Source organism: Ranitomeya variabilis, chromosome 5 (genome assembly GCF_051348905.1).
Source record: "Ranitomeya variabilis isolate aRanVar5 chromosome 5, aRanVar5.hap1, whole genome shotgun sequence".
Classification (NCBI taxonomy): domain Eukaryota; kingdom Metazoa; phylum Chordata; class Amphibia; order Anura; family Dendrobatidae; genus Ranitomeya; species Ranitomeya variabilis.
The window spans coordinates 689,248,464-689,260,621 of NC_135236.1; the positions used below are offsets into that span (position 1 = coordinate 689,248,464).

The 12,158-nt window shown below is 47.9% G+C and overlaps 1 protein-coding gene across 1 annotated transcript in view; it reads left to right on the forward strand.

The window, feature by feature from the left end:
• The first annotated feature begins 7,239 nt into the window (after positions 1 to 7,239).
• Positions 7,240 to 12,158, forward strand: part of LMO3 (LIM domain only 3) — a 50,017-nt gene continuing 45,098 nt past the window's right edge. The window contains exon 1 of the mRNA XM_077267274.1: positions 7,240 to 7,439. Within this exon, the coding sequence (XP_077123389.1) occupies positions 7,391 to 7,439 (49 nt within the window). The 5' untranslated portion in view covers positions 7,240 to 7,390. The remainder of the gene's footprint in view (positions 7,440 to 12,158) is intronic.

Below are 12,158 nucleotides of genomic sequence, written 5' to 3' on the forward strand. Positions count from 1 at the left end.
TGCTCACCCTTCCCCCCAGCACACGGCTGCCATGATGATGCCATGAGATAACCACCTGTAAGTGTTCTTTTCAATTTTAATCATCATTTTATTTGTAATTGTATTGTATATATGATATTGTCTTCTTTATAATATTTTTTGATACTTTGTAAACACTGCCTACCTTTTTATGGAGTAAAATATATAAATTACTAGCTTGTCTTTCTGTGCTCTGTACGAACTGTGCATCCTCTGAGGTGAATTACGCTGATTTGGGGTTGGCTCCGGACCTGTTAATCCTTGTGAAATCAGAGCTGGAGGCAGCATACTTTGTCTTGTGTGATTGGGCGTCTTTGCAGCAACAGGCAGCGTTGATAATTGTTGTTCCTGCCTGTGTGGGAGTAGTTATATCGCCCTCGCTGCAATGTGCCCAATAGCCAGTACATAGCAGGCAGCCTTTCTGGCGACTAATTACCCTAGGTGCAGTACCTAATCTGACCTGAGGGTACGGGGGTGCCAGAGAGCTGCAAGTTCCAAACCGGAAGTGGGATATAGATAAATCCCCTTCCGAAGGAACCAGGGGCAACTAAACCACCCCGGTTCGTGACAAATTGGTGTGAGTAATGGGGACGATAAAGATATCCTCCCCGGGATCCCTGAAACATTGGTGGGACCCGTGACACATATGGTTGACAGACGGGGTGAACCGTGACAGCAGGTGATACAGGAGCAGCAGTAGTTTGTTACATCTGTCCCCATCTTGGGCCAATAGAAAATTTGAGACAGACAGGCCTTAGTTTTGCTGATCCCCAAGTGCCAAGCAAGTGGAATCTCATGGGCAGTCCGCAACAACTCACCCCTAAATTGGTACGGGATGGTCAGCTGTCTTTCCCTCAACCACTCCTTCTGGGATTTTCCGGGTACTGTCTCCCGGTACAATCTCCCTCGTTCCCAGATCACCATCTCCTTATCAGCCATGGAGGTGGGCGTCTCGGCGAGGTGTCTCAAACTCTCCAGGCTCGCATCTGAGCGTAAAGCCACCTGGAACTCCTGGCTGGAGGCAGCCAGAGCGCTGCCTTATCTCGGGATGCAGTCTCTGTAGAGTCTCGGGGTGCTGCCTGATCTCGGGGTGCTGTTTCTGTAGAGTCTCGGGGTGCTGCCTGATCTCGGCGTGCAGTCTCTGTAGAGTCTCGGGGAGCAGTCTCTGTAGAGTCTCGGGGTGCTGCCTGATCTCGGGGTGCTGCCTGATCTCGGGGTGCAGTCTCTGTAGAGTCTCGGGGTGCTGCCTGATCTCGGGGTGCTGCCTTATCTCGGGATGCAGTCTCTGTAGAGTCTCGGGGTGCTGCCTGATCTCGGGGTGCTGTTTCTGTAGAGTCTCGGGGTGCTGCCTGATCTCGGCGTGCAGTCTCTGTAGAGTCTCGGGGAGCAGTCTCTGTAAAGTCTCGGGGTGCTGCCTGATCTCGGGGTGCTGCGTGATCTCGGGGAGCAGTCTCTGTAGAGTCTCGGGGTGCTGCCTGATCTCGGGGTGCTGCCTGATCTCGGGGTGCAGTCTCTGTAGAGTCTCGAGGTGCTACCTGATCTCGGGGTGCTGCCTGATCTCGGGGTGCAGTCTCTGCAGAGTCTCGGGGTGCTATCTGATCTCGGGGTGCTGCCTGATCTCAGGGTGCACTCTCTGTAGAGTCTCGGGGTGCTACCTGATCTCGGGGCGCTGCCTGATCTCGGGGTGCAGTATCTGTAGAGTCTCGGTGTGCTGCCTGATCTCGGGGTGCAGTCTCTGTAGAGTCTCGAGGTGCTGCCTGATCTCGGGGTGCAGTCTCTGTAGAGTCTCGGGGTGCTGCCTGATCTCGGGGTTCAGTTTCTGTAGAGTCTCGGGGTGCTGTCTGATCTCGGGGTGCTGCCTGATCTCGGGGTGCAGTCTCTGTAGAGTCTCGGGGTGCTACCTGATCTCCGGGCGCTGCCTGATCTCGGGGTGCAGTCTCTGTTGAGTCTCGGGGTGCTGTCTGATCTCGGGGTGCGGTCTGTAGTCTCAGGGTGATGCCTGATCTCGGGGTGCTGCCTGATTTCGGGGTGCAGTCTCTGTAGAGTCTCGGGGTGCTACCTGATCTCGGGGTGCTGCCTGATCTCGGGGTGCAGTCTCTGTAGAGTCTCGGGGTGCTATCTGATCTCAGGGTGCTGCCTGATCTCAGGGTGCACTCTCTGTAGAGTCTCAGGGTGCTACCTGATCTCGGGGCGCTGCCTTATCTCGGGGTGCAGTATCTGTAGAGTCTCGGGGTGTTGCCTGATCTCGGGGTGCAGTCTCTGTATAGTCTCGGGGTGCTGCCTGATCTCGGGGTGCAGTCTCTGTAGAGTCTCGGGGTGCTGCCTGATCTCGGGGTGCCGTTTCTGTAGAGTCTCGGGGTGCTGTCTGATCTCGGGGTGCTGCCTGATCTCGGGGTGCAGTCTCTGTAGAGTCTCGGGGTGCTACCTGATCTTCGGGCGCTGCCTGATCTCGGGGTGCCGTTTCTGTAGAGTCTCGAGGTGCTGTCTGATCTCGGGGAGCTGCCTGATCTTGGGGTGCAGTCTCTGTAGAGTCTCGGGTGCTGCCTGATCTCGGGGTGCAGTCTCTGTAGAATCTCGGGGTGCTGCCTGATCTCAGGGTGCTGCCTGATCTCGGGGTGCAGTCTCTGTAGAGTCTCGGGTTGCTGCCTGATCTCGGGGTGCTGCCTGATCTCGGTGTGCAGTCTCTGTAGAGTCTCGGGGTGCTGCCTGATCTCGGGGTGCTGTCTCTGTAGAGTTTCGGGGTGCTGTCTGATCTCGGGGTGCTGTCTGATCTTGGGGTGCTGCCTGATCTCGGGGTGCAGTCTCTGTAGAGTCTCGAGGTGCAGTCTGATCTCAGGGTGCTGCCTGATCTCGGCGTGCTGCCTGATCTCGGGGTGCACTCTGTAGAGTCTCGGGGTGCTGCCTGATCTCGGGCTGCAGACTCTGTAGAGACTCGGGGTGCTGCCTGATCTCGGGATGCTGTCTGATCACGGGGTGCAGTCTCTGTAGAGTCTCAAGGTGCTGCCTGATCTTGCGGTGCTGCCTTATCTCGGGGGGCAGTCTCTGTAGAGTGTCGGGGTGCTGCCTGATCTTGGGGTGCAGTCTCTAGAGTCTCGGGGTGCTGCCTGATCTCAGGGTGCAGTCTCTGTAGTCTCGGGGTGCTGCCTGATCGCGGGATGCTGCCTGATCTCGGGGTGCAGTCTCTGTAGAGTCTCGGGGTGCTGCCTGATCTCGGGGTGCAGTCTCTGTAGAGTCTCGGGGTGCTGCCTAATCTCAGGGTGCAGTCTCTGTAGAGTCTCGGGGTGCTGCCTGGTCTCAGGGTGCTGCCTGATCTCGGGGTGCTGCCTGATCTCGGGGTGCAGTCTCTGTAGAGTCTCGGGGTGCTACCTGATCTCGGGGTGCAGTCTCTATAGAGTCTCGGGGTGCTGCCTGATCTCGGGGTGCAGTCTCTGTAGAGTCTCGGGGTGCTGCCTGATCTCGGGGTGCAGTCTCTGTAGAGTCTCGGGGAGCTACCTGATCTCGGGGTGCAGTCTGATCTAGGGGTGCAGTCTCTGTAAAGTCTCGTATTGCTGCGTGAAATCGGGGTGCTGCGTGATCTCGGGAAGCAGTCTCTGTAGAGTCTCTGGATGCAGTCTCTGTAGAGTCTCGGGGTGCTGCCTGATCTCGGGGTGCAGTCTTTGTAGATTCTCGGGGTGCTGCCTGATCTGGGGGTGCTGCCTGATCTCGGGGTGCAGTCTCTGTAGAGTCTCGGGGTGCTGCCTGATCTCGGGGTACAGTCTCTGTAGAGTCTCGGGGTGCTGCCTGATCTCGGGGTGCTGCCTATTCTCGGGTTGCTGCCTAATCTCGGGGTGCAGTCTCTGTAGAGTCTCAGGGTGCTGCCTGATCTCGGGGTGCTGCCTGATCTCGGGGTGCTGTCTAATCTCGGGGTGCTGCCTGAGCTCGGGGTGCAGTCTGATCTCGGGGTGCTGCCTGATCTCGGGGTGCTGCCTGATCTCGGGTGCTGCCTGATCTCGGGGTGCTGTCTGAGCTCGGGGTGCTGCCTGATCTTGGGGTGCTGTCTGAGCTCGGGGTGCTGCCTGATCTCAGGGTGCTGCCTGATCTCGGGGTGCTGCCTGATCTCAGGGTGCAGTCTCTGTAGAGTTTTGGGGTGCTGCCTGATCTCGGGGTGCAGTCTCTATAGAGACTCGGGGTGCTGCCTGATCTCGGGATGCTGTCTGATCTCGGGGTGCAGTCTCTGTAGAGTCTCAAGGTGCTGCCTGATCTCGGGCTGCTGCCTGATCTCGGGGTGCAGTCTCTGTAGAGTCTCGGGGTGCTGCCTGATCTCGGGGTGCTGACTGATCTCGGGGTGCAGTCTCTGTAGTCTCGGGGTGCTGCCTGATCTCGGGATGCTGCCTGATCTCGTGGTGCAGTCTCTGTAGAGTCTCGGGGTGCTGCCTGATCTCGGGGTGCAGTCTCTGTAGAGTCTCGGGGTGCTGCCTAATCTCGGGGTGCAGTGTCTGTAGATTCTCGGGGTGCTGACTGATCTGCGGGTGCTGCCTGATCTCGGGGTGCAGTCTCTGTAGAGTCTCGGGTTTCTGCCGGATCTCGGGGTGCAGTCTCTGTAGAGTCTCAGGGTGCTGCCTGATCTCAGGGTGCTGCCTAATCTCGGGGTGCAGTCTCTGTAGAGTCTCGGGGTGCTGCCTGATCTCGGGGTGCAGTCTCTGTAGAGTCTCAGGGTGCTGCCTGATCTCGGGGTGCAGTCTCTGTAGAGTCTCAGGGTGCTGCCTGATCTCGAGGTGCTGCCTGATCTCGGGGTGCAGTCTCTGTAGAGTCTCAGGGTGCTGCCTGATCTCGGGGTGCAGTCTCTGTAGAGTCTCTGGGTGCAGTCTCTGTAGAGTCTCGGGGTGCTGTCTGATCTCGGGGTGCAGTGTCTGTAGATTCTCGGGGTGCTGACTGATCTGGGGGTGCTGCCTGATCTCGGGGTGCAGTCTCTGTAGAGTCTCGGGTTTCTGCCGGATCTCGGGGTGCAGTCTCTGTAGAGTCTCAGGGTGCTGCCTGATCTCAGGGTGCTGCCTAATCTCGGGGTGCAGTCTCTGTAGAGTCTCGGGGTGCTGTCTGATCTCGGGGTGCTGTCTGAGCTCGGGGTGCTGCCTGATCTCGGGGTGCTGTCTGATCTCGGGGTGCTGTCTGATCTCGGGGTGCTGCCTGATCTCGGGGTGCTGTCTGAGCTCGGGGTGCTGTCTGAGCTCGGGGTTCTGTCTGAGCTCGGGGTGTTGCCTGATCTCGGGGTGCTGTCTGATCTCGGGGTGCTGTCTGAGCTCGGGGTGCTGTCTGAGCTCGGGGTTCTGTCTGAGCTCGGGGTGTTGCCTGATCTCGGGGTGCTGTCTGATCTCGGGTTGCTGTCTGATCTCGGGGTGCTGTCTGAGCTCGGGGTTCTGTCTGAGCTCGGGGTGCTGTCTGATCTCAGGGTGCTGTCTGATCTCAGGGTGCTGTCTGATCTCGGGGTGCTGTCTGATCTCGGGGTGCTGTCTGATCTCGGGGTGCTGCCTGATCTCGGGGTGCTGTCTGAGCTCGGGGTGCTGTCTGAGCTCGGGGTTCTGTCTGAGCTCGGGGTGTTGCCTGATCTCGGGGTGCTGTCTGATCTCGGGGTGCTGTCTGAGCTCGGGGTGCTGTCTGAGCTCGGGGTTCTGTCTGAGCTCGGGGTGTTGCCTGATCTCGGGGTGCTGTCTGATCTCGGGTTGCTGTCTGATCTCGGGGTGCTGTCTGAGCTCGGGGTTCTGTCTGAGCTCGGGGTGCTGTCTGATCTCAGGGTGCTGTCTGATCTCAGGGTGCTGTCTGATCTCGGGGTGCTGTCTGAGCTCGGGGTGCTGTCTGAGCTCGGGGTTCTGTCTGAGCTCGGGGTGTTGCCTGATCTCGGGGTGCTGTCTGATCTCGGGGTGCTGTCTGAGCTCGGGGTGCTGCCTGATCTCGGGGTGCTGTCTGAGCTCGGGGTGCTGTCTGAGCTCGGGGTGCTGTCTGATCTCGGGGTGCTGTCTGAGCTCGGGGTGCTGTCTGATCTCAGGGTGCTGTCTGATCTCAGGGTGCTGTCTGATCTCGGGGTGCTGTCTGATCTCGGGGTGCTGTCTGATCTCGGGGTGCTGCCTGATCTCGGGGTGCTGTCTGAGCTCGGGGTGCTGTCTGAGCTCGGGGTTCTGTCTGAGCTCGGGGTGTTGCCTGATCTCGGGGTGCTGTCTGATCTCGGGGTGCTGTCTGAGCTCGGGGTGCTGTCTGAGCTCGGGGTTCTGTCTGAGCTCGGGGTGTTGCCTGATCTCGGGGTGCTGTCTGATCTCGGGTTGCTGTCTGATCTCGGGGTGCTGTCTGAGCTCGGGGTTCTGTCTGAGCTCGGGGTGCTGTCTGATCTCAGGGTGCTGTCTGATCTCAGGGTGCTGTCTGATCTCGGGGTGCTGTCTGAGCTCGGGGTGCTGTCTGAGCTCGGGGTTCTGTCTGAGCTCGGGGTGTTGCCTGATCTCGGGGTGCTGTCTGATCTCGGGGTGCTGTCTGATCTCGGGGTGCTGCCTGATCTCGGGGTGCTGTCTGAGCTCGGGTTGCTGTCTGATCTCGGGGTGCTGTCTGATCTCGGGGTGCTGCCTGATCTCGGGGTGCTGTCTGAGCTCGGGGTGCTGTCTGATCTCGGGGTGCTGCCTGATCTCGGGGTGCTGTCTGATCTCGGGGTGCTGTCTGATCTCGGGGTACTGCCTGATCTCGGGGTGCTGCCTGATCTCGGGGTGCTGTCTGAGCTCGGGGTGCTGTCTGAGCTCGGGGTTCTGTCTGAGCTCGGGGTGCTGTCTGAGCTCGGGGTGCTGTCTGAGCTCGGGGTGCTGCCTGATCTCGGGGTGCTGTCTGATCTCGGGGTGCTGTCTGATCTCGGGGTGCTGTCTGAGCTCGGGGTGTTGCCTGATCTCGGGGTGTTGCCTGATCTCGGGGTGCTGTCTGATCTCGGGGTGCTGTCTGAGCTCGGGGTTCTGTCCGTGTTCTGACTGTTGCTCGCTCTGGTTTCTGTTCAGCTGCCGCCTCCTACGTGCTGCTTTTGCCCCTCCCCTGACTCCGCCCCTGTGCTGGTTCCTGCCCCTCCCCTGACTCCGCCCCTGTGCTGGTTCTTCTGCCCCGCCCCTGACTCCGCCCCTGTTCTGGTTTCTGCCCCTCCCCTGACTCCGCCCCTGTTCTGGTTTCTGTCCCTCCCCTGACTCCGCCCCTGTGCTGGGAGCTGTCCCCTCCCCCAGTGCTGATCCGCCGCCGGTGCTGGCACTTGCCGGATTCGGGGCTTCTTCCTCCTGCCGGGCGGACATGCGGCTTTGTGCTCAGGGCTCCGTGTGATCTTCTGTCCGGGGAACAAAAGGGTCGTCCAGCTGCTACCAGGGACCCCAGCGGCTGCTCCATGAGGGGCTTCTGCCATCCACCCATGCACAGAGGGGAGAAAAGTTTTGGTATGTGTTATTATATATGTGTATATAGTGTATATATAGTGTATGTGTGTATATAGTGTATATAGTGTGTGTATATAGTGTGTGTGTATAGTGTATATATAGTGTGTGTGTATAGTGTGTATATAGTGTGTATATAGTGTATGTGTGTATATAGTGTATATAGTGTATATATAGTGTGTGTGTATAGTGTGTATATAGTGTATGTATATAGTGTGTATACAGTGTGTGTATAGTGTGTGTATATAGTGTGTGTGTATAGTGTGTATAGTGTATATAGAGTGTATTGTGTGTGTATAGTGTGTATAGTGTGTGTATATAGTGTGTGTATATAGTGTATATAGTGTATATAGTGTGTGTGTATAGTGTATATAGAGTGTATTGTGTGTATATAGTGTGTGTATATAGTGTGTATATATAGTGTGTGTATATAGTGTGTGTATATAGTGTGTGTATATAGTGTGTAGTGTGTGTATATAGTGTGTGTGTATAGTGTGTGTATATATAGTGTGTATATAGTGTGTGTATATAGTGTGTGTATATAGTGTGTGTATATAGTGTGTGTATATAGTGTGTAGTGTGTGTATATAGTGTGTGTATATAGTGTGTGTGTGTATATAGTGTGTGTATATATAGTGTGTGTATATAGTGTGTGTGTATAGTGTGTATATAGTGTGTATATAGTGTATGTGTGTATATAGTGTATATAGTGTATATATAGTGTGTGTGTATAGTGTGTATATAGTGTATGTATATAGTGTGTATACAGTGTGTGTATAGTGTGTGTATATAGTGTGTGTGTATAGTGTGTATAGTGTATATAGAGTGTATTGTGTGTGTATAGTGTGTATAGTGTGTGTATATAGTGTGTGTATATAGTGTATATAGTGTATATAGTGTGTGTGTATAGTGTATATAGAGTGTATTGTGTGTATATAGTGTGTGTATATAGTGTGTATATATAGTGTGTGTATATAGTGTGTGTATATAGTGTGTGTATATAGTGTGTAGTGTGTGTATATAGTGTGTGTGTATAGTGTGTGTATATATAGTGTGTATATAGTGTGTGTATATAGTGTGTGTATATAGTGTGTGTATATAGTGTGTGTATATAGTGTGTGTATATAGTGTGTAGTGTGTGTATATAGTGTGTGTATATAGTGTGTGTGTGTATATAGTGTGTGTATATATAGTGTGTGTATATAGTGTGTGTATATAGTGTGTATTGTGTGTATATAGTGTGTATATAGTGTGTATAGTGTATATATAGTGTATATTTAGTGTGTGTATATAGTGTATATATAGTGTGTATTGTGTGTATATAGTGTGTATATATAGTGTGTGTATATATAGTGTGTATATAGTGTGTATTGTGTGTATATAGTGTGTGTATATAGTGTGTATAGTGTGTGTATATAGTGTGTGTATATTTAGTGTGTGTATATATAGTGTGTGTATATTGTGTGTGTATATAGTGTGTGTATATAGTGTGTGTGTATATTGTGTGTATATATATAGTGTGTATATAGTGTATGTATATATTGTGTGTGTGTATATTGTGTGTATATATATATATAGTGTGTATATAGTGTGTGTGTATAGTGTATGTATATAGTGTGTGTATATATAGTGTGTGTATATAGTTTGTGTATATAGATTGTTTATAGTGTGTATATATGGTGTGTGTGTATGTAGTGTGTATTGTGTGTATATAGTGTGTGTATATAGTGTGTGTACATAGAGTGTGTGTGTATAGTGTGTATATTGTGTATATAGTGTATATATAGTGTGTGTATATAGTGTGTATTGTGTGTATATAGTGTGTATACAGTGTATATATAGTGTGTGTATATAGTGTGTATTGTGTGTATATAGTGTGTGTATATAGTGTGTATAGTGTGTATATATAGTGTGTGTATATTGTGTGTATATAGTGTGTATATAGTGTGTGTATACAGTGTGTGTATATAGTGTGTGTATATATAGTGTGTGTTGTGTGTATATAGTGTGTATATATAGTGTGTGTATATAGTGTATATATAGTGTGTGTATATAGTGTGTATTGTGTGTATATAGTGTGTGTATATAGTGTGTATAGTGTGTGTATATAGTGTGTGTATATAGTGTGTATATATAGTGTGTATATAGTGTGTGTATAGTGTGTGTATATTGTGTGTATATAGTGTGTATATAGTGTGTGTATATAGTGTGTGTATATTGTGTGTGTATAGTGTGTATATAGTGTGTATATAGTGTGTGTGTATACAGTGTGTGTATATAGTGTGTTTATATATAGTGTGTATATAGTGTGTATATAGTGTGTGTATATATAGTGTGTGTGTATAGTGTATATATAGTGTGTGTGTATAGTGTGTATATAGTGTGTATATAGTGTATGTGTGTATATAGTGTATATAGTGTATATATAGTGTGTGTGTATAGTGTGTATATAGTGTATGTATATAGTGTGTGTGTATAGTGTATATATAGTGTGTGTGTATAGTGTGTATATAGTGTGTATATAGTGTATGTGTGTATATAGTGTATATAGTGTATATATAGTGTGTGTGTATAGTGTGTATATAGTGTATGTATATAGTGTGTATACAGTGTGTGTATAGTGTGTGTATATAGTGTGTGTGTATAGTGTGTATAGTGTATATAGAGTGTATTGTGTGTGTATAGTGTGTATAGTGTGTGTATATAGTGTGTGTATATAGTGTATATAGTGTATATAGTGTGTGTGTATAGTGTATATAGAGTGTATTGTGTGTATATAGTGTGTGTATATAGTGTGTATATATAGTGTGTGTATATAGTGTGTGTATATAGTGTGTGTATATAGTGTGTAGTGTGTGTATATAGTGTGTGTGTATAGTGTGTGTATATATAGTGTGTATATAGTGTGTGTATATAGTGTGTGTATATAGTGTGTGTATATAGTGTGTGTATATAGTGTGTGTATATAGTGTGTAGTGTGTGTATATAGTGTGTGTATATAGTGTGTGTGTGTATATAGTGTGTGTATATATAGTGTGTGTATATAGTGTGTGTGTATAGTGTGTATATAGTGTGTATATAGTGTATGTGTGTATATAGTGTATATAGTGTATATATAGTGTGTGTGTATAGTGTGTATATAGTGTATGTATATAGTGTGTATACAGTGTGTGTATAGTGTGTGTATATAGTGTGTGTGTATAGTGTGTATAGTGTATATAGAGTGTATTGTGTGTGTATAGTGTGTATAGTGTGTGTATATAGTGTGTGTATATAGTGTATATAGTGTATATAGTGTGTGTGTATAGTGTATATAGAGTGTATTGTGTGTATATAGTGTGTGTATATAGTGTGTATATATAGTGTGTGTATATAGTGTGTGTATATAGTGTGTGTATATAGTGTGTAGTGTGTGTATATAGTGTGTGTGTATAGTGTGTGTATATATAGTGTGTATATAGTGTGTGTATATAGTGTGTGTATATAGTGTGTGTATATAGTGTGTGTATATAGTGTGTGTATATAGTGTGTAGTGTGTGTATATAGTGTGTGTATATAGTGTGTGTGTGTATATAGTGTGTGTATATATAGTGTGTGTATATAGTGTGTGTATATAGTGTGTATTGTGTGTATATAGTGTGTATATAGTGTGTATAGTGTATATATAGTGTATATTTAGTGTGTGTATATAGTGTATATATAGTGTGTATTGTGTGTATATAGTGTGTATATATAGTGTGTGTATATATAGTGTGTATATAGTGTGTATTGTGTGTATATAGTGTGTGTATATAGTGTGTATAGTGTGTGTATATAGTGTGTGTATATTTAGTGTGTGTATATATAGTGTGTGTATATTGTGTGTGTATATAGTGTGTGTATATAGTGTGTGTGTATATTGTGTGTATATATATAGTGTGTATATAGTGTATGTATATATTGTGTGTGTGTATATTGTGTGTATATATATATATAGTGTGTATATAGTGTGTGTGTATAGTGTATGTATATAGTGTGTGTATATATAGTGTGTGTATATAGTTTGTGTATATAGATTGTTTATAGTGTGTATATATGGTGTGTGTGTATGTAGTGTGTATTGTGTGTATATAGTGTGTGTATATAGTGTGTGTACATAGAGTGTGTGTGTATAGTGTGTATATTGTGTATATAGTGTATATATAGTGTGTGTATATAGTGTGTATTGTGTGTATATAGTGTGTATACAGTGTATATATAGTGTGTGTATATAGTGTGTATTGTGTGTATATAGTGTGTGTATATAGTGTGTATAGTGTGTATATATAGTGTGTGTATATTGTGTGTATATAGTGTGTATATAGTGTGTGTATACAGTGTGTGTATATAGTGTGTGTATATATAGTGTGTGTTGTGTGTATATAGTGTGTATATATAGTGTGTGTATATAGTGTATATATAGTGTGTGTATATAGTGTGTATTGTGTGTATATAGTGTGTGTATATAGTGTGTATAGTGTGTGTATATAGTGTGTGTATATAGTGTGTATATATAGTGTGTATATAGTGTGTGTATAGTGTGTGTATATTGTGTGTATATAGTGTGTATATAGTGTGTGTATATAGTGTGTGTATATTGTGTGTGTATAGTGTGTATATAGTGTGTATATAGTGTGTGTGTATACAGTGTGTGTATATAGTGTGTTTATATATAGTGTGTATATAGTGTGTGTATATATAGTG